Source organism: Bubalus kerabau, chromosome 18 (genome assembly GCF_029407905.1).
Source record: "Bubalus kerabau isolate K-KA32 ecotype Philippines breed swamp buffalo chromosome 18, PCC_UOA_SB_1v2, whole genome shotgun sequence".
Taxonomy (NCBI): Eukaryota; Metazoa; Chordata; class Mammalia; order Artiodactyla; family Bovidae; genus Bubalus; species Bubalus kerabau.
This window is the reverse complement of record NC_073641.1, coordinates 67375499-67396774: the sequence shown is the minus strand read 5'-3', so window position 1 is coordinate 67396774 and position 21276 is coordinate 67375499. Positions and strand designations below refer to the sequence as shown.

General features: G+C 48.2%; 1 protein-coding gene across 1 annotated transcript; it reads right to left on the bottom strand.

Moving 5' to 3' along the window:
• Window positions 1-49: 49 nt before the first annotated feature.
• On the bottom strand, window positions 50-15661 carry CFAP90 (cilia and flagella associated protein 90). The gene is made up of 3 exons (XM_055554959.1): window positions 15389-15661; window positions 2396-2512; window positions 50-229 (listed from the first exon to the last, which is right to left on the bottom strand). The coding sequence occupies exons 1-3, from the start codon at window positions 15533-15535 to the stop codon at window positions 50-52; spliced, it is 444 nt and encodes a 147-aa protein (XP_055410934.1). The 5' UTR covers window positions 15536-15661.
• Between the last annotated feature and the right edge of the window lie 5615 nt (window positions 15662-21276).

Below are 21276 nucleotides of genomic sequence, written 5' to 3'. Positions count from 1 at the left end.
TGCCCTCCCTCCTGCCTCGCTCGTGCGCCCTTCGGGCCATGGAAGGAGCTCAGGCAGGAGAGATGTGCCCGAAGCCAGGCGCCTTGATACTGGTGATGTCGTTCTTCCGGTAGAAGTCGGCCTTCACGTGGCCCGCGCGGCCGTGGTCGCGGTTCAGAGGCTCCACCGGCTGGTCGATGCGCCGCCCGTAGACCGAAGACGACAGCACCCCCACCGGCCGCTCGCGCTCCTGTAGGAGGGGAAGTAGAGCGTTCTCACCTGTCCGTGCCTTCCTGTCCCACACCCGCCTCCCGCCTCCACCGGGCTTCTCGGTGCAGAAGAAACCTACAAATGAACCATCGCAGCCCCTAAGGAGCCGGTTAAGACCACACTGACGCCGGGGTGGGGTGGGGGGTGCTCTTCAACCTGGTCAGATTCTGTCCCCTCTGCTCCAGCCACCAGTGTCCTCAAGACGTTCAGAGAGTCCAAGATCTTGCAGGGGCGCCAGGTACCCACTGCCTTCAGGATTGAGTTCCTCCTCTTTCTCTTCCCTTCTCCCTGCTGCTCCTCCCGCCTGTCTTCTGTTCCCCTCCTTCCTTCTCCCAAACACACATCTCCCCAACTCATCTCCCCAGCCCCCATCACATCCCCAGACCTCCACATCCCCTTAAAAGGCTGTGTCTCTTTGCGTACCACTTATCACTGCCTGGAATTCAGTTCATCATTTACTGGGTTTTTTTTCTCCTGTCTCCTCATGGGAATTTCAGCTCTATGAGGGCAGACACTCCTGTTTTGTTCCCTTTATACTCAGTGGCATATGGGAGGTGCTCAAAATGTCTGACTGACTTTAAGTCATGCTAGGCATATATACTTGTGAGAAAAGTGAAAGTGAAGTCACTTATGTCTGACTCTTTGCGACTATAGTCCACCAGGCTCCACCATCCATGGGGTTTTCCAGGCAAGAATACTGGAGTAGGTTGCCATTTCCTTCTTCAGACCTTCCTGACCCAGGCATTGAACCCGGGTCTCCCTCATTGTAGGCAGACACTTTACCGTCTGAGCCACCAGGGAAGTCCATACTTGTAAGAGAAAAGCACTAACTTCACTACTAACTGGGAATGAATTAATACAAACCAAAAACCACAGACTCATTGGAAAAGACCCTGATGCTGGGAAAAACTGAGGACACGAGGAGAAGGGTGCAACAGAGGATGAGAGGGTTGGATGGCATCACCGACTCAACCGACATGAGTTTGAACAAGCTTTGGGAGATAGTGAAGGACAGGGAAGTGCTGTCCATGCGGGTACCAAAGAGTGGGACACGACTTAGCCACTGAATAACAACAACACAGCAGAAAAACTGTTCGTCTCTGTGACTTAAGCAGTGATACCTCTTAGCACTTCCATCATTCAACTTCACGTCAATTACAAGTTTCATGGAAATTGACATGGTGACATTCTAAAAACATTAACAGCGGCAGGCAAAAATCCTCTGATCAAAAAGCAGTCCCACCAGAAGCTCTTACATGCTGATTTCTGTGTATTGTACAAAGATGATGATATTAGTGCAGCACATGAATTTTAATAAACATACTGTCCTCACATCAGATTTTATGGAGACAATGTTCTAGTGTGGAAGTGGGGTCTAACCCAGTGGGCAGATGGTCCTGACTCTGCCTAGGGGATGCACAGCCTCCTCCTCCTTCCCTCCACCCCAGGCATCTGCTGTGAGCCTGACCTTCTCACCCTGGAAGTCTGGTTCCCTTGGTTGGTCACCACCCACCCTGTCAGCTCCTTGCAGAAAACTATTCAGATAAACAGAGGACCTGAACCATACATGGTGCACACAGTGGCCCAGTAACTTGAGAGAAATAATCTCTCTTGCCTGTGTGCTTCCATTCCCGGAAGGCCAGGGCCCTGCAACCGTGATACCAGGCCTCAGAGGTTCAGCAAAGGCCTGTTTATCTGTCGGAAAGAACTCCTGAGTTTTGCTGTCACAAAAGTGTTAAATTCTATAGGACTGGGCTGGGCTTCCCTGGTCATAAAGAATCTGTCTGCAATACAGGAATCCCAGGTTTGATCCCTGGTTTGGGAAGATCCCCTGGAGAAGGGAATGGCAATCCACTCCAGTGAATGGAGAATTCCATGGACAGGGGAGCCTGGCAGGCTACAGTCCACGGGTCGCAAAGAGTCAAACACAACTGGGTGACTGACACTTTCACTTTCATAGGACTAAACAAGTCACAAAAATGAGTAGACAGTTTAACAGGGCAGAACCAAGCAACAGCGACTGCAGCTCAGTCATCTCTTCCCGGCACCGGAAGACAGGGGAGAGTTTCGTGCCGCCAACTGGACACAGTGGTAACAATGCACACCGGGAATCTGTTCACATCCGGTGATACCCTCTTGCTATTACCTCCTCATTAATGTGGAGTCCCAGGCTTTTGGCGTGTTCTCTGTCATCTCGGTGTAACTTCTGATTATAACCTGGATCCCTCTTAAAAACACAGTCATACAGGGAAATGATTCCAGTCTGGGAATAAAAAGAGAAAGCAAGCCATGGGTTTATTCAGGGGCTGAGTCATCGAAGTTTCAGGGGGCTTGAAAGGCCTGAACTCTCCCTGATGGAGAGTAGAGATAACGTATAGCGATTCCCCACAGCAACAAACGTGTGTAGAGAAGGTCATCGTGTGGGCAGCAAGGAGAGCACGCAGGCCAGGCCCCTGGTTCCCGAGAGGCCCCAACGGGGTAAAGATGTTTCCAGGGGCAATTTTTCTCCACTTGTTACAGACCCTCTTCTTCCCAGAAGAGGCTCCTCACTCTCCCTGACTCCATCCTGGAGCTCAACCCTTAAAGTAATAATAATCTGTTTGATATCTGTGTTTTCTCCTTCATTTCTGCTTCTCTTGAATTTCTCAAAGTTTCTCTAATAGGCTTGTACAACTTTGAAAAGCAAACAATCTCTGAATACTAGGACAATATATCCAAAGAGATGTTCTCCTTCTTCAGAGAGACAGAAATATTTTAATCATATACAGCAGCTATAAAAGCTATAATTCATATATGTATGAACATAGATATATATGTTTGGCATGTTATATATACATGTAAACTATTCATGTATTTTATACATATAGCAAACATATGTATAAAATACACACACACAGAGCTCTGATGTGTTAGAAAATGATCCTGTTAACAAAGCTACCATCTGTAACATCTCCATAATTTTAATTCCCAATTTTTCTTACTACAAAAATAAAACTGCCAAAAAAAATAAAAAAATAAAACTGCCTTATTTGGTATCTAGTAAAAGAAGAAATCCGTGTGTCAGCCGATCTCTAATTTCCACCTTGTAAGTCAGGCCTGTCATTTATGTTCCTCCAGCCAAGTGCTGATAATGGTCTGTCTAGTCAAAGCTATGGTGTTTCTAGTAGTCATGTACGGATGTGAGAGCTGGACTGTAAAGAAGGGTGAGCACTGAAGAATTGATGCTTTCGAATTGTGGTGCTGGAGAAGACTCCTGAGACTCCCTTGGAAAGTAAGGAGATCAAACCAGTCAATCCTAAAGAAAATCAACCCTGAGTATTCATTGAAAGGACTGATGCTAAAGCTGAAACTCCAATACTTTGGCCACCTGATGCAAAGAACTGACTCCTGGGAAAAGACCCTGATGCTGGGAAAGATTGAAGGTGGGAGGAGAAGGGGATGACAGAGGATGGGATGGTTGGATGGCATCACCAACTCAGTAGACATGAGTTTGAGAAACTCCAGGAGATAGTGAAGGACAGGGAAGCCTGGCGTGCTGCAGTCCATGGGGTCAAAGAGTCAGACATGACTTAGTGACTTAATAACTACAAAAACCATCTGCCTTGAATCCTCCAACAGTGAACACAGATGGGCCATCTCACTGGAATTGGGATCACAGGGCCTGAGGCTGCTTATTATTTTTTCCTAGTATTCTAGGGAAAAAATTCTAGTATTCATGCTAGAATGACCCCCTCCAACTGCAGGACACAGAGGTACAAGGTCACAGTGAAAAGGATGCATGATGTGTGCACCATCTGGTGGAAATCACATCCCGCAGACTCTTAGTGTGGGAACTCAGGGCTTCCAGCAAAAATGGAAATGGCTGGAGTGTGACGAAGCTTCAGCCCAGCCTTGGAAACGCCTTCACATATCATCCATCCTGTGCAGGACAGTCCACTCCTGCTCAGGAATGTCTGAAGATAACCCAGACGTGGCTGCTGTCCTGGTACCAGTACTACAGAGCCCAAGCTTGCTCTGCTCGAAGCACAAGAGGCCAGTGAATCCAAGAGGCAGGGTGTTGAGGCAAGAAATTAGCCAGCTGACTAAGGAGATGGCAAACTAACATCTTAAAATAACCATCTCATCAGGGTCTAGATGCCGGGTTCTTTTATAGAACAGAGATTGGAGGGTGGGGGACTGGGGAGGTGACAAAGTAAACAAAGTAAAAAGGCCATTAATCTTACAAGTATCTCCTGGAATGGCAAGCCTCAGGCAGAGGATGTTAATTTCTTCCTTCCTGTCATCACAGGTGGACAGGGTCCTGAACAAAGGCACTTTTTCTCAACAGTCAGGCAGAGGGGCAGGACCCTCTGAGGCAGGCCACTATGAATTATTATAATAACAGGAGCAACAGAAAGCAAGTCAACACACTTCCAACATGGAGCCATTTTGGCTCTTCCCTGCAACATCATTAACCATCTAGTCAGGAAAACAAGGCTATCTTTTAGAAACATTATTCTCAGGTTCTTCAAAGTTTCAGAGGCACCATGTCCAAGACACTGATTCAGTGATGCTGGAATGCTGACCTGCCTGCATTCTGAGTCACTCCAAGTGCTAGAGGGGGAGCTGTGGCTTCTCAGTCTGTGCCCCAGTGGGCATGGAATGAGGTCGCCTTGCAGGAGCTTCTTCTCGGCACCGCCTTGTCTCTCCCACTCAGCTGCTGGGTCTGTGCATGCCCTGGTTTGGCCGGCCCAGACTTTGACCCCTCCTGAAGGCAACCTACAACCTCCTGAAGGCAACCTTGTACTCAGTTCAGTTCAGTCACTCAGTTGTGTCCGATTGAGACCCCGTGGACTGCAGCACACCAGGCTTCCCTGTCCATCCCCAACTCCTGGAGCTTGCTCAAACTCATGTCCATCGAGTCAGTGATACCATCCAGCCATCTCATCTTCTATCATCCCCTTCTCCTCCTGCCTTCAATCTCTCCCAGCATCAGGGTCTTTTCCAGTGAGTCAATTCTTTGGCAGCAGGTAGCCAAAGTATTGGAGTTTCAGCATCAGTCCTTCCAGTGAATATTCAGGACTGATTTCCTTTAGGATGGACCAATTGGATCTCCTTACAGTTCAAGGGACTCTCAAGAGTCTTCTCCAACACCACAGTTCAAAAGCATCAATTCTTCAGCGCTCAACTTTCTTTATAGTCCAACTCTCACATCCATACATGATCATGTCAAGTGGCATGTTGGATCTTATTTCCCTGACCAGGGACTGAATCCCTGCCCCCTGCATTGGAAACACAAAGTCTTAACCACTGGACCACCAGGGAAGTCCAACATTGTACTCACACAGGTAAAAAAGCCAAAGACCCAAATCAATGGAGAGGTGATACATTATTCAGATTTTCGTGCCATGAACATTGGCTAGCTGTTTGGGGGGAAAAGAAAATGAAACTTGCTGCTGCTGCTGCTAAGTCGCTTCAGTTGTGTCTGATTCTGCATGACCCCATAGACGGCAGCCCACCAGGCTCCCCTGTCCCTGGGATTCTCCAGGCAAGAACACTGGAGTGGGTTGCCATTTCCTTCTCCAGTGCATGAAAGTGAAAAGTCAAAGTGAAGTCGCTCAGTCGTGTCTGACTCAGCAACCCCACGGACTGCAGCCCACCAGGCTCCTCTGTCCATGGGATTTTCCAGGCAAGAGTACTGGAGTGGGTCGCCATTGCCTTCTCTGAAATGAAACTTAGGTCTTCATATCACACTACAGGCAAAAGTAAACTCAGGATGGATTAGTGAAATAGTTGAAAAGAAAAGCCATAACAGGCCTCCTAGGCATAAAAGCAAAAGGGGAAATACCGCAAAGAGAATATCCACCATTCTGACCATGTAAAATCAGACAATTGCTTATCACATAAAATTCAAACTTTAAAAACCTTTAGGAAATGATAGAGAAACCTCAGTATCTTTTTTATAGGCTCTTTTTTATTTTGCCACACAGCATGGCATGTTAGATCTTCATTCCCTGACCAGGGATCTAACCCACACCCCACTGCATTAGAAGTATGGAGTCAATCACTGAGCCTCCAGGGAAGCCCAAAATCTCAGTTATCTTTAACATCATTGAGTAGGATGTGAACAGAAGCAGAAGCTGGTGGGGTTGGCTGGGTGCTCTCTTCTAGCCTAAAGATATTAAGGACATCTTGCAGCAATTTTTTTTTTTTTTTAAATAATCCCCAGGCCAGTGGGCCCTGCAGAAATACATCAGAAGCTCAAGGATGCCTGCCACCCACTCTGCTGGGATGGTGGGAGGCAGGTTCTCCAAACAAGCATGCCCGCCTTCTGTAAGGGAGCTACTGCAATGTGGACCATTCCCTATAGGGTTCAGAGCTACAGGCCAGCCCCAGTAGAGGCCCAAAGGCAGACACAGACAGTAACTTGAAAGTCCGTCACCTCCATTTACACAGTAATACAATCTGGGCTCTTGGCCATAATCTAGATGTCTCATCATCACTGGAATCCCTCCGGGCCCGGCTGACCCGTGAAATAGGTGTGTTTCAGAGAGAACCTACAGTAGCAACCGAATGACCTGTTTCCCTAGGACCAGGAGCAGCTGGTGGTGGCCACGGGTGTCCCTTCTGCACCCGGAGAACCTCGGCCAGAGAGGAGGTGAGCAGCGGGGATCCTAGGGACCATCTTCTCTAGGGCTGTGGGTTTTATTATGCCCAGTGCCTCCTCCCAATCTTGGAAGCTCTCCTCCTCCCAGAAGTTACACAAATTCTCACACAAATAGTTGGGGTAAGATTCTGAGCAAACTGAGGTTCAAGTCCTTTATTTTCTCCTCCCTTTCAGACCATTCTGAATGTAAATACACTCTCCATTGAAACTTTAAACCAGATTAGCTCTGCAAAGAAGAAACAAGAGAAAGAAAACAAACATATTTTCCACTGTGGCAAGGGTACTACTGAGTGCCCACCAAACACCTTTCTTCTTCCGGCACAAACAGAAGACTGCAATGTCCAGTTCCCATCATAATATCCAGGGCAGGTGGGATACAGCTCTGGCCAGGGAATGAGGGTGAAATCAGTGGACACCACCTTCTAGGCCTAGTCCCCGAGAAACTCTCCTGCAGGCCTGCACACTCTCCCTGCCTGCTCTTTGTTGTTGTTTGGTCGCTAAGTCACATCTGACTCTTTGCAACCCCATGGACTGCAGCAAGCCAGGCTTCCCTGTCCTTCACTGTCTCCCAGAGTTTGCTCAAACTCATGTGCATTGAGTCAGTGATGCCATCCAACTATCTCATCCTCTGTTGTCATCACTTTATCCTCCTGCCCCCAATGTTTCCCAGCATCAGGGGCTTTTCCAGTGAGTTATCTCTTCATATCAGGTGGACAAAGTATTGGAGCTTCAGCATCAGTCCTTCCAATGAATAGTCAGGCTTGAGTTTCTTTAGGAGTGACTGATTTGATCTTCGTGCTGTCCAAGGGACTCTCAAGAGTCTTCTCCAGCACCACAGTTTGAAAACATCAATTCTCACCTTGCTCAATGGCTAGCAAATTAAAGGATCCAAGGAAGGACTACAAAGCCCCAAAGATTCCCAGGCCTTGGCAATAATGGAGCAACTAAAATGGAGAAGCTGAGTTTCCCAAGTCACTACATTCAGAAGAGCTGCCCAGGAGAAACATACATGTTGGGCTGTATTTCATTATGTTTATATGTTTAAGGCCAGTGGTGGGCTTGTGTTAACAACCTGTTCTCTGGGGGAAAAAGACCCAATTTTGCAGCATTTGATCATAAATCAGTGGTATAGTATGCCTATCGTAGCAATTTCAGGCTTTTAACTGAATGCAAAGTCCAGAAGAAATGCTAAAATCCCCCTTTGTCAGTATGATCAGGCTCTGACACACCACTAGTTAAGACTCTCTGGGTTTGGAGTCCATTTGTCTGCACAGCACGTCCCAGCCCACCTTGACTAAGAAGGTTATGACAGGACTACATTCATCTCCTCTCCTCACGGGCCATGGCACCGCTACCTGTCACCTGCAGGCTTTCAGAACTGTCTGCCTACCCAGAGCTGTGTGACCTACTTTCAAAACTGAAAATTCCCAAGGTGACCGAAAGTAGTTTTCTTTGATTCTTAAGAGATTCATTTTTCCGTCTGGTACTTTCAGCACTTCTCCTTGGGAGTTAGACAGTAGATGAAGCTTAAGGAGGTTGTTTTCATTAATTTTAACATTGTTCAAAATTCTATATCTCAGAAGAACTGGAGCTCGTCAAGGACACAACCTTAACATTTTTAAAAGAACAATACTCAACTATCTCTTTGGTTCCTGGCACACTGTTTCCTCTTTGGTGAGTTAAGATCCCAAGTTTGGGAAATTTTCATAGCTTTCCAAATAATCTGAATATTTTGTCAATTTAACACGAGTGGAGCCAGTTGCCTTCCCTCTTCCACTGATATCAGCTCCCCACTCACACCCCCAACCCCCAACCCACAGCAATTCACATCCAGGAAGAAAAAGCCGTCCACGTGGGCTGAAACCTGAATCTAATCTTACACGTGCCTAATAGGCTTAAGTATATTGGGGAAAGTGCTCTTTGCCTGTAATTCAGGAGACCCAGGTTCAATCCCTGGGTCAGGAAGACCTGCTGAAGAAGGAAATGGCACCCACTCTGGTATTCTTTCCTGGAAAACCCCATGGACAGAGAAGCCCCCTACAGTCCATTGGGTCACAAATAGTCAAGACACAACTGAGTGACTAACACTTTTCATGTATTATTTGATTGTTGTACTTCTTGGGATGATTATGAAAGAGTCTGAGATGTACTATTAAATGGAAAGAGTGTGCTGCAAGTATACACACATAGTTGTGTGATCATGTGGGAACATGTTACTAGTTTAAGAAGTTTGACACACATGATCACATTCATAAACACACACGGAAAGGCCTTCACCATGTGTTCACACGGGGTCATGACTGGTGAGAACGCTTCTTCCCCACTCCCGGTGTTTCCTTCCAGAAGGAGGACTTCCACTAGAAGGGCACACATGACCCCCCAGCTCACTCCATCCTCCTTCTTTGGTGACCTGACCCTTCCTAAGCTGGAGGAAGACACTCAGCCCCACTCCTCCAGGCCTTAAGTTTCCAGGGACAGATCACTGAGCAGAGCAAGTGCAGCCAGCCCAGGCAGAGAGAGGCAACCACAGTCCACTCCCAATTTTGGTCCCCCTAGGACAAGAGCAAGGTCAAGGATAACCCAAACAGCAGATAATCCAAAAGGAAACCTCTGTTTAGTCTAAGAGGCTAAGCTTGTCAATCAGTGACTTGTCACTTTGTTTAAAAAAATCTGCATCTGTTTATTCATCCTTACTGATTCATCAGCAGGTATTTACGACACACCAATTGTGAGACGGTGGGCATTCTTTCAGTTGTGGAGGACACAGGAAGCATATGAATAAATCCCTGCCCTCCTATTTTAATAGGAGAGGGAAAAAAAAAAAAAAAAAAAACAGGATAACTAAGGAAAATATTTAGTAGGTCAGACAGTAGTAGATGCCAAGGAGAAAATCAGGCAGGAGTGGGAACGGAAATGTGTCTTGCAGGGGGCATACTTGCATTTGGCTAGTACACGCTGAGACTGGATGGCGTGTGGGTGCAAGAGTCCACTGGAAAACAGAGAGAAACCTGTCTAGATTCTAAAGGCAGGCCAGCAACAGAACTGGGGCTCACCAACCTGAGTTGTGGCAGGCGTGTGTGGTGCCTAAAGGCTCCTCCACTCAGGAGGGGCTCGTGGAGCTGAGACTGAACTCTTCCTGCATCCTGGATGCTGCAACAGGCCCTTCAGAAATGCCCCTTTGCACCTCTGCATGGTCAAACCCATCATCTTTTTTACCAAGTCATTGGCCGCACTTGGCAAAGGGAAATTCAGTATCAGGAGGGTAAAGAAACACTCAACCCCTTGCCTCTATGACTCTCCCACAAACCAACAAGGAAAGTTGGCTAATCCCACCAAAGCTGAGATAGGGCTTTCTGAGCAAAGCTTCCCTCACAACAGAGCTATCCACAATTCACATTAGCACAACAGAAAGCATATTCTAACACTGCCTAAGGTTTTTTTTCTCAATGCAGCTCTTAGACTTTGAAAAATTTAATCAAAACCTTCATGAAAGGTCATTCTCCTCTGACTTAGCCTTTGCATTTCAGGAGCTGAAAAGCGGCTGAGGCGGAAGAAGAAAAGTCATTTTTAAATACCATTGACTGAACCTATGGGGAAAGCACACACTGTTAGAGGTCCCTTCGGGAGCGAGACAGGAGTTGATAGCATCTTTGCTGGCAGCTTTAGAGGATAAATTTGTCTTAAGATCCGCGGCATTGAAAGTCAAAGTGTTAGTCGCTCAGTCGTGTCAGACTCTTTGCTATTTCATGGTCTGTAGCCCACTAGGCTCCTCTGTCTGTGGCATTCTCCAGGCAATACTGGAGTAGGTGGCTATTTCCTTCTCCAGGGGATCTTCCCAACCCAGGGATCGAACCCAAGTCTCCTGCAGGGCAAGCATATTCTTTACCACCTGAGCCACGGGCTTTGAATAAGTGTGCTATTATGAGAGCTTTGACTTTGAGCTCCCACAGGGGAGATGCCTTAGAATTTAGGAACCAACAGATTGACACTTTGACACTCAGACTACCTGCCTCACCTGTGTTAATTTCCAACTGTGAACAAGGGTGGAGGATAAAAGACAGGCCCCGAGACCCAACCTTCAGTGAAAGGAAACTCTAATCATCACTAAGATGAACAAATAAAAATGATAATAATAAGAAGAGGTCTGCTCACACTGGGCTTACCGTGTGCCACTTTCTACCTTCAGTCAGTTCAGTTCAGTTCAGTCGCTCAGTCGTGGCCGACTCTTTGCGACCCCATGAATCGCAGCACGTCAGGCCTTCCTGTCCATCACCAACTCCCAGAGTTCACTCAGACTCACGTCCATCGAGTCAGTGATGCCATCCAGCCATCTCATCCTCTGTTGTCCCCTTCTCCTCCTGCCCCCAATCCCTCCTAGCATCAGAGTCTTCTCCAATGAGTCAACTCTTCGCATGAGGTGGCCAAAGTGCTGAAGTTTCAGCTTTAGCATCATTCCTTCCAAAGAAATCTCAGGGCTGATCTCCTTCAGAATGGACTGGTTGGATCTCCTTGCAGTCCAAGGGACTCTCAAGAGTCTTCTCCAACACCACAGTTCAAAAGCATCAATTCTTTGGTGCTCAGCTTTCTTCACAGTCCAACTCTCACATCCATACATGACTACTGGAAAAACCATAGCTTTGACTGGACGGACCTTTGTTGGCAAAGTAATGTCTCTGCTTTTGAATATGCTATCTAGGTTGGTCATAACTTTCCTTCCAAGTAGTAAGCATCTTTTAATCTCATGGCTGCAGTCACCATCTGTAGTGATTTTGGAGCCCCCAAAAATAAAGTCTGACACTGTTTCCACTGTTTCCCTGTCTATTTTCCATGAAGTGATGGGGCCAGATGCCATGATCTTAGTTTTCTGAATGTTGAGTTTTAAGCCAACTTTTTCACTCTCCTCTTTCACCTTCATCAAGAGGCTTTTTAGTTCCCCTTCACTTTCTGCCATAAGGGTGGTGTCATCTGCATATGTGAGGTTATTGATATTTCTCCCGGCAATCTTGATTCCAGATTGTGCTTCTTCCAGCCCGGCATTTCTCATGATGTACCCTGCACATAAGTTAAATAAGCAGGGTGACAATATACAGCCTTGACGTACTCCTTTTCCTATTTGGAACCAGTCTGTTGTTCCATGTCCAGTTCTTACTGTTGCTTCCTGACCTGCATACAAATTCTACCCCTTAGTTAAATTAATTCTCATAAGAGCTCCATGCAGTTGGCTCTGTTTGATCTCTGATTCAGAGATAGGCAAGGTGTGACACAGTGGTTACTCTGTGACTTGAGCTAATTAACACAGAGTCAGTACTTTACCCAGCTCTTCCCTGGTGGCTCAGCTGGTGAAGAACCTGCCTGCAATGTGGGAGACCTGGGTTCGATCCCTGGGTCAGGAAGATCCCCTGGAGGAGGGCGTGGCAACCCAGTGCAGTATTCTCACCTGGAGAATCCCATGGATAGACGAGCCTGGAGGGCTACAGTCCCTGGGGTCTCATAGAGTCAACACGCCTGAGTGACTAACACACACACACACACACACACAGTAGCTCCACCCAGGATCCTGAGCTCCTAAGGAACTAACCCATGAGGGTGACCCAGAGACTGACTGAAGAGCTAGTTTCTCAGTGTTTCTTCTCAGGTCTGAGTCGAGCTTGGAATTATTTACAAAGAATTTAGCGGCAGCTGGGTCCCCCAGAAAACCTGTGATACACACTTCATCCTCTTTAGTCCAAAAGCTCTCAAGGTCAGAGGATCAGCTTCTGGAGTCCTGAAGCTGATTAAACACCACTTCACACAAGGACTTCATTACCATTGGGAGTTGGCTTGAGAATGGACTTTGAAATGTCTTTTGTGGTTCTTGCTGCCTTGAAGGCCTTTTTATTTAAGTGTTAACCTTTCTCCTGGGTCATTTTTTTTTTTTTCCTATGACACTAAAGGCTTCAGGACTTGAATTTGCCTTTGACCCCAGAGATCAACAGTCCTGAGTTTTTTGTGGTTTTTTCTCCCCCTTACAATCTATTTGCATTGCTTTGTCTAAGGCCCATCCCTACCTTCCCGGGGCAGTAAGACATCAGAGCAGATTTTGGAAGTGTTTTCTGTAAAGGGGCAGACAATCACCATTTTAGACTTTGCCCGTCCCCCTGTCTTGGCTGCAGCTGAACTCTGCGAGGTTGCCACTGACAATACTAAACACATTAGCTTGCGACTGTGTTTTAATAAAGCTTTCTTAAAGCAGGTGGCGGGGTGTATTTGAACTACGCTTCTCGCTCACTTTTGATCTCCTTCCAGGCACGGAGACCTGGTCTGGTCACTTTAGGCATCTCTCTGCTGCTTGGTTGATTTGGCCCCAGAAAGTTGGAGCCCCGTGTCTGACTGGTGAATTCAGGAAGAATAAACCGAGTCAGCCAAGCCTGCTGCAGTCAGACCCCAGAGGGAGCGTCGCCCAGCGGCGGACCCCAGCTCCAAACCTTCCTCCAGATCCTGGGCACCCAGTAGAAGCAGTAGGGACCTGGCGACTCCCCTAGCTTCCCCATAGAGCACTCAGCCATAACCCAGCCCCAAAAGGCGGGGAGCACTGGCTGAGCATCCGGCCTACCCCACCCCGCAGGCCCAGTCACCCCGACTCCTCTTCCAGGTGTACCGTGCTCCTTCCCCCACCTCCGCTTCATGGCAAACAGATGGGGAATAATGGAAACAGTGAGAGAGTTTATTTTCTTGGGCTCCAAAATCACTGCAGATGGTGACTGCAGCCTTGAAATTAAGACACTTGCTCCTTGGAAGAAAAGCTATGACTAACCTAGACAGCATATTAAAAAGCAGAGACATTACTTTGCCAACAAAGGTTTGTCTAGTCAAGGCTATGGTTTTTCCGGTGGTCATGTACGGATGTGAGAGTTGGACCATACAGAAAGCTGAGCGCCGAAGAATTGATGCTTTTGAACTGTGGTGTTGGAGAAGACTCCTGAGAGTCCCTTGGACTGCAAGGAGATCCAACCAGTCCATTCTGAAGGAGATCAGCCCCGGGATTTCTTTGGAAGGAATGATGCTAAAGCTGAAACTCCAGTACTTTGGCCACCTCTTGCGAAGAGTTGACTCATTGGAAAAGACTCTGATGCTAGGAGGGATTGGGGGCAGGAGGAGAAGGGGACAACAGAGGATGAGATGGCTGGATGGCATCGCTGACTCGATGGACATGAATTCAAGCAAGCTCCAGGAGTTGGTGATGGACAGGGAAGCCTGGGGGTTGCAAAAAGTCGAACACACGACTGAACAATTGAACCCACCCCCACCCTCCATCCACCGGCCACCCCAGCTCCGCCCCTGCCCAGCCCCTCCGTGGCGGGGCTCAGGGGTCCGCCTTACTCCGCCTTACTCCGCCTTACACCGTAAGACCACTTACGGTGGTCTTAGCAGAGGTTCTCTGGGGTCTAAGAACCCCAGAGAGAGGCCTCTCTACTACTCTCCCACCCCTGTGACCCTAACGCCCCCCTCCCACCTCGAACCTTTTACAGGCTGTGCTGCTCAAGCCCACCCCAGCCTTTTTGTGTAGCCGCATTCCCAGACTCCTAACCTGACATTGCAGCCCCGCCCCACCCTGAATCCACGCCCCCAGAAACCCTCCCCAGCAGTGTAATCCCGCCCCCAGCACCCTCCTTCTCAGTGTTCAGTTTCGTTCCGTCCATCAGTCGTGTCCGAGTCTTTGCGACCCCATGAACTGCAGCACGCCAGGCCTCCCTGTCCATCACCAACTCCTGGAGCTTGCTCAAACTCATGTCCATCAAGTCGGTGATGCCATCCAACCATCTCATCCTCTGTCAGCCCCTTCTCCTCCTGCCTTCAATCCTTCCCAGCATCAGGGTCTTTTGCAATGAATCAGTTCTTCATATCAGGTGGCCATAGTATTGGAGTTTCAGCTTCAGCATCAGTCCTTCCAATGAATATTCAGGACTGACTTCCTTTAGGATGGACTGGTTGGCTCTCCTTGCAGTCCAAGGGACTCTCAAGAGTCTTCTCCAACACTACAGTTCAAAAGCATCAATTATTCGGCGCTCAGCTTTCTGTATGGTCCAACTCTCACATCCATACATGGCTACTAGGAAAACCATAGCTTGGACTAGATGGACCGTGGTCGGCAAAGTAATGTCTCTGTGTTGTCTCACCCCGTTTCTTCTCCCTCTGAACCCCCTCCACCAGACTCCTTCCCGATTGGGCCGAAGCTCCCAGGACCCGTTCCCTTCGTGAAACACCGCCCCCATCTCATTCCCTGGAAGTGCAGCCCCACCCCAAACACGTCCCCTTGGTCCCACCCAGGCATTGTAACCCCGCCCCTATTCTCCCCCCTCCCTGGACTTGCAGTCCCGCCCCCATTAGCCCTCCTGCCCCCTCCCCTCAATGCAGCCCCGCCCTTGACCCCCGTAGCCCCCACCAGCATCCAGTCCTCCGTCCCGGCCCTCAAGCACCCCGCTCACCGCCCCCCCCAACCCCACCCCAGCTCACCCAGCCCTGGCGGTAATAGTAGCTGTGCTCCTTGGGGTCCTGGCGCCGCGGAGGGATGTAGCTGAAGGCGGACAGCGCCGAGATGGGCAGCGGCCGGGGCTTGCCCCGCAGCTCGGCGGCCGTGATCTCCTCCTCGTCGTCCTCCATTTGGCCGCCGAGCTCCGTCCGCCCGTCGAGGGCCGTGGTGCAGCCCTCCCGCCTCGGGCTGCCAGGCGCCCGGGTTGTGCTGTTGCCTGGAAACGGAGGCCGCGCCGCGCGAGTCTGGGAAGGGCGGAGCGAGGGCGGGGCCGACCCGCCCTCATGCCCCCTGGAAACTCCGCCGTCCAGCCCCTTCTTGGGACGACGGGGAGCTCCATCGGCTCAAGCCGCTGCTGGGGCCGGAGGCGGGGAGGTCCCTCTGAGATCCGCACTTTCCGACCTGCTCATCTTTCTGCGTGCAGTCTGTCCCTTCCTGAGACCGTGTTGGTTGGGCAACTGATGACCTTGCACCTCCTGTGTGCCGGCGCCTGGGATGAGCCCTGAACCAAGCGGACTGTCCGCTGGGATCTGACAGCCTGGTGACGAAGACGGGATCGATGTGAAATGACAAGTGATTCAAGAGGGTCTGGAGCAGCGCCGCGCAATAGAGACACAGAGGTGCACATGTAGTTTCAAACTTTGTGGAAACCACACTCTCACCCTTCCCTAGGTAGCCGCGTGTGAGCTCAGTCGTGTCCGACTCTTTGTGACCCCATGGACTGTAGCCCGCCAGGCTCCTCTGTCCATCGGATTTTCCAGGCAAGAATACTAGAGTGGGTTGCCATTTCCTCCTCCAGGGGGATTCTCCTGACCCAGGGATCAAACCCGCATCTCTAGTGTCTCCAGCATTGTCAGGTGGATTCTTTACCACTCTGCCGGCTGGAAAGTTTTTAAGTACAGAGGACACCAATGTTAGGAAGATCATTCTTGTCTATTTTTTTTTTTTAGCTGTTTTTTTTTTTCTTTGGATGCGGACCATTTAAAAAGTTTTTATTGAATCTGTTACAATATTGCTTCTGTTTTTTGGATTTTCCCCACCCAGGGATGGAGCCCTCCTTTCTCTGTGTCTCCAGCTTTGCAAGGCGAGTTCTTTACCACCAGAGCCCCCTTGGAAGCCCTAGGCAGGGTCCTCATAAAATCATCAGGAGAAAGAGAGAGAAAAAAAAAAGCAGCTCTTATAATCAAGTACCTCCCTCAACTTCTCAAACCTCTTTTAAAGATCGGACACAGGAGGTCAGCTAATGGTCAGGAGCCCTCACAGCCGTGCATAGGTGATCTGGTAACACATTTTGTGAAATGGGAGCGATTGATACCAGTTGTCTTAAGAACTCAGCTAAATGAGACCGAAATTGTTTTGTTGAAAAATCCTTTTGTGCAGCTATGTGGAGGTGCATCAGTTAGCTTCAGCTTCCCCCTCGGCTCTCTTCTGTACTAGACTGACAGCTGCAGAGGGCGCTGCTGCACACAATCACCCTCTGATGGCTCAGTCTGGCACACAGTAGGTGCTCACTCCACAGATACTTGGTGATTCAGTAGAGAAATACAGTTGGCATACTGGCTTGGGTTCCTTCTAAAGGTGAGCCTGGGACAAGGGACTTGATCTGTTGTTGTTCGTGTCCAACTCTGTGACCCCACGGACGGCAGCACGCCAGGCCTCTCGACCCTAACCATCTCCTGCAGTTTGCCCAACTTCATGTCCGTTGAATTGCCCTCCCATCTTCCCCAATAGCATATTAGACATCTTCAGACCTGGGAGGACTCATATTTCAGTGTCATATCTGTTTGTCTTTTTTATACTGTTTGTTTTTTATACTTTTTATACTGTTTGTGGGGTTCTCACAGCCAAAATACTGGAGGGGTTTGCCACCCCTTCTCCAGTGGACCATGTTTTGTCAGGGTCTCCACTGTGACCTGTCCATCTTGGGTGGCCATGCATGGCATAGCTCATACCTTCATTGAGTTATGATAGCTTATGATGAACGATGTCAGATTCGTGTTCTCCGAAGAAGATTTAGCTTCAGGACCAGGGACCAGGTTTGATCACTCAAGAGCTTTTGTGTAACAGAGTTTCATTAAAATGAAAAGGTTAGGTTAGTGAAGTTGTTCAGTCATGTCCCACTCTTTGCGACCCCATGGACTGTAATCTACCAGGCTCCTCCATCCATGGGATTTTCCAGGCAAGAGTACTGGAGTGGGTTGCCATTTCCTTCTCCAGAGGATCTTCCCAACCCAGAGATCGAACCCAGGTCTACTGCATTGTAGGCAGACACTTTACCGTCTGAGCCACCAGGGATGCCCTAGTGAAAAAGGGACAGAGAACACTTCTGACACAGACGTCAGAAGGCCGGTGGAGAATGCCCCGACACTTGCTTGTCTTAAAGGGAGTTACTTTTTCAATTGGTTATTACAATAAATCAAAAGATGTCTCAAGGTTGTAAAGGTCTCACTAGACCCACTCCACAATTTACATTTTAAGATGACAGGATTAGAACTAGCAATAGAAAGATCTTAGCAGACCCACTCCCATGATATCTATTTTAAGATAACAGGATTGGTCAGAAGGTTTTCAAGAAGAAGAAACTGACCTCAAGAAACTGATACATTGTTGTTAGATAATCCTCAGTACAGAGTTTAAGCTGAGTTGTTTTGTTGTGTAATCATCAGCTCCAGGATTAAAGGAAAAAAAGTTTTCTGTGACTAGGACTAAGGTGACCTTTCCTCTTCCTTGAGAATTCCAGACCCCTATCTCCTCCTCAAGAGCCTCAGACCCCTCTCTTCTCCTTGGGGACCCTGGACTTACCAACCAACCTAGGAATTGACTCTTTCAGTTACACAAGCCCCTTCTCCATGACAAGGCAGTGATCCATGAAGGGGGACTTGGATGCTCTTGCTTTATTTGGGAGGTAATTCCAGGGATCAGGAGCAAGGCACCAGACGTGTGAGGGCAGGAGGGAAGTCCATATAAGTCTGAATTCTCAAGGTCATTCCTCAGGGCAACTGGAGCTTGACCTTGCCCAGGACTCTCTGAGGAGCATGGAGCAGCCTCTCAGAATCACCTGCCGTTCACCATGGAGGCACCTTTTATTTCTCATTCCCTGTCTTCCTGGAGTGAGACTTCCTTCCTTATAGTTCACTCCTGACCTCGTGTGACCCCAGCCCAGTGCTGCCTCGGCATCCCTGTGGGTCTGCCTGGTGTCACAAAAGCCTGGGAGCCTGACTGTGAAAGTCTCCAGCATCACTTGAGGTGTGATGCGTGGTCAGGAGGTGGTGAAGCCCTGTGGAATGGCCACCACCCCGGGAGTGAATTCACATCCTGCACGGCAGGAACCAGAGGTGGAGGAAACAGTAGGCAAGACGAACTTTGCTGGTTCCAATTATTAAGAGATTTTAGTTGCTTTTTAAAAAATACTTTCCTATATGATCCTATTACATATTCCAGGTACATGAGTGGAATACAAAGTCAAAAAGTCTTATGTATTTAAGTCCCTTGTGTCTGTGACTTGTACTTGCAAAGTCCTATGTGAGGGAAGGGAAGGATAAAGGAACAAAAACTCTACTCTTAAAATAAGTGGGATAATAGTACCCACAAGCAGGCTGAGCCTGAGTAACTCTGCAGATCAGATAGCTTTGTTGCAGTTGACAACCTCGGTAATCTGGGAGGTTGTTGTTCAGTCACTCAGTCATGTCCAACTCTGAGACCCCATGAACTGCAGCATGCCAGGCCTCCCTGTCCTTCACTGTCTCTGAGTTTGTTCAAACTCATGTCCATTGAGTCAGTGATGCCATCCAACCATCTCATCCTCTGCTGCCCCCTTCTCCTCCTGCCTTCAAACTATCCCAGCCTCGGGGTCTTTTCCAATGAGTATTGGAGCTTCAGCTTCAGCATCAGTCCTTCTGATGAATATTCAGGGTCAATTTCCTTTAGGATTGACTGGGATGTCTACTCTCCAAATCCCATTCCACCATCACAGAATCTACACCGGTGCCCAGAGCTGACGATGGGTGATGACTTTGCTCTGGTCTGGCTAAAACTTACTGTTTAGGCAGCCTGCTCTGCGGGGCCACCAGGACCTCGGCTGCCTGCCGCTCCCCACTGGGTCTGTGTATCCAGCAAATTTAAAGGTCGTTACAAACTCAAGGAATATGGCAGAAAGCTTCTGCCACACGTGTTCCAAATGTTTGACAGAATAAAATTGTAACCTTGGCTCCATCAACAGGGGAGCCACAGCCTGTCCTCCAGATCCCCTTCAGCAGATGTGTGGTACAGGCAATGATGCGTGGTGGGATAACAAGCTTTGATCTTATTCGACACCTCCTCCCTGGTAAAGAGGTCAGGCCAATTCCCCTCCCTGTAGGATACTGCCAGTAGACTTAGAAAACATGCTTGCCATCAGGCTCTTCCAGGAGGCTGACTCGTTCAATTGATGGAGTCCCCTATGAGTCTCTTTAAGCATCAAACTTACATTTCAAGGTATATAAGTGTAAATTTAATTGTGATTTGTTCCCCTGGTTGATTTTGAAATCAAAATGAATGTGATTTCATAGATGTCCCAAATGAAAAATCTCCAATACCCATGACTCTAGCAGTGAGCAGGACCACCTTTTAGAACCAGGCTCCATAGAGAGGGCTGACCCCAGGGCTGAGACAGGAGAGGGTGAGTGAGAAATTTTCAGACACGGGTATTCCAGGTCAAAAGGATAAATAGATCAACACGAAGGGTATCCCACTGTGGCAGGGAGGAAGCCAGGGCTGACTCTATGTTGGAAACTGTTTCTTTGACTGGCTTTTATTATTGTGAGTGAAAGTCTCTCAGTCGTATCCATACAATCCATGGAATCCTCCAGGCCAGAATATTGGAGTGGGCAGCCTTTCCCTTATCCAGGAGATCTTCCCAACCCAGGGATTGAACCCAGGTCTCCCACATTGCAGGTGGATTCTTTACCCGCTGAGCCACAAGGGAAGCCTTTTAAAAAATTATTATTTATTATTATAATCATACTCAATGGCTTGCCTGGAGGACCCTGCCCATCTGCTTGACTGTATTTTTTTCAGCTCAAGGAGGGATAACACACCCTCCTGAAGGCTGGACGTCCCCTTGGAGATGTTTTACAAGACTGAAGACCCTTTCACTTTACTTCCCCACTGCATCTCTCTCTTCCTTCTGCCTTTTGACTTCAGCTCCTCCTTGCTTCTTTCTTTCTGATCTATGAAACAACCTGCCATCCAGGCCCCAATAAGATGGTTATTTTGAGGCGCTAGCCTGCCATCTTATGAGTCTGCTGGCTCCCCGATTAAAGTCTCTTCCTTGCCCCAACATCTCCTCTCTCGGCTTCATCGGCCCATCGTGTGGCTAGCAGAGTGAGCTTGGACTCCGTAGCACCACCAGTCTAAAATACAAGGTAAACATCCAAAAGATGACTGTAACGGATTGAAGCACATCAAGTAGATAAAATGTCATGAATTCAGAGACAGCCTAAAACAAACAACAAACAAAAAACTGACCAGATAACCAGATTTCTAGTCTAAAACCTGATAAAAGGAAAGACGCCGTTATCTTGTTTTTTTCTGTATAATTCATCATTTTAAAATTTTTATTGGAGTATAGTTGATGTAAGATGTGTTAGTTTCTGCTGTAGAGCGAAGTGAATCATTTATACACGTATCCATATGTATACATATATCTACCCTTTTTTAGATTCTTTTCCCATGTGGGTCATTACAGAGGATGGAGAAGAGTTGCCTGTGTGACATGAAATGTTTTCTGCCTTATGCTCTACCAGTAAACAAGCCTTTTCCAAATGCAAATTTCTGAGCCCAGGTGAAACATAGCCGGCTATTGGGAAACCATTAGCTACTTTCCTCCCTGGTA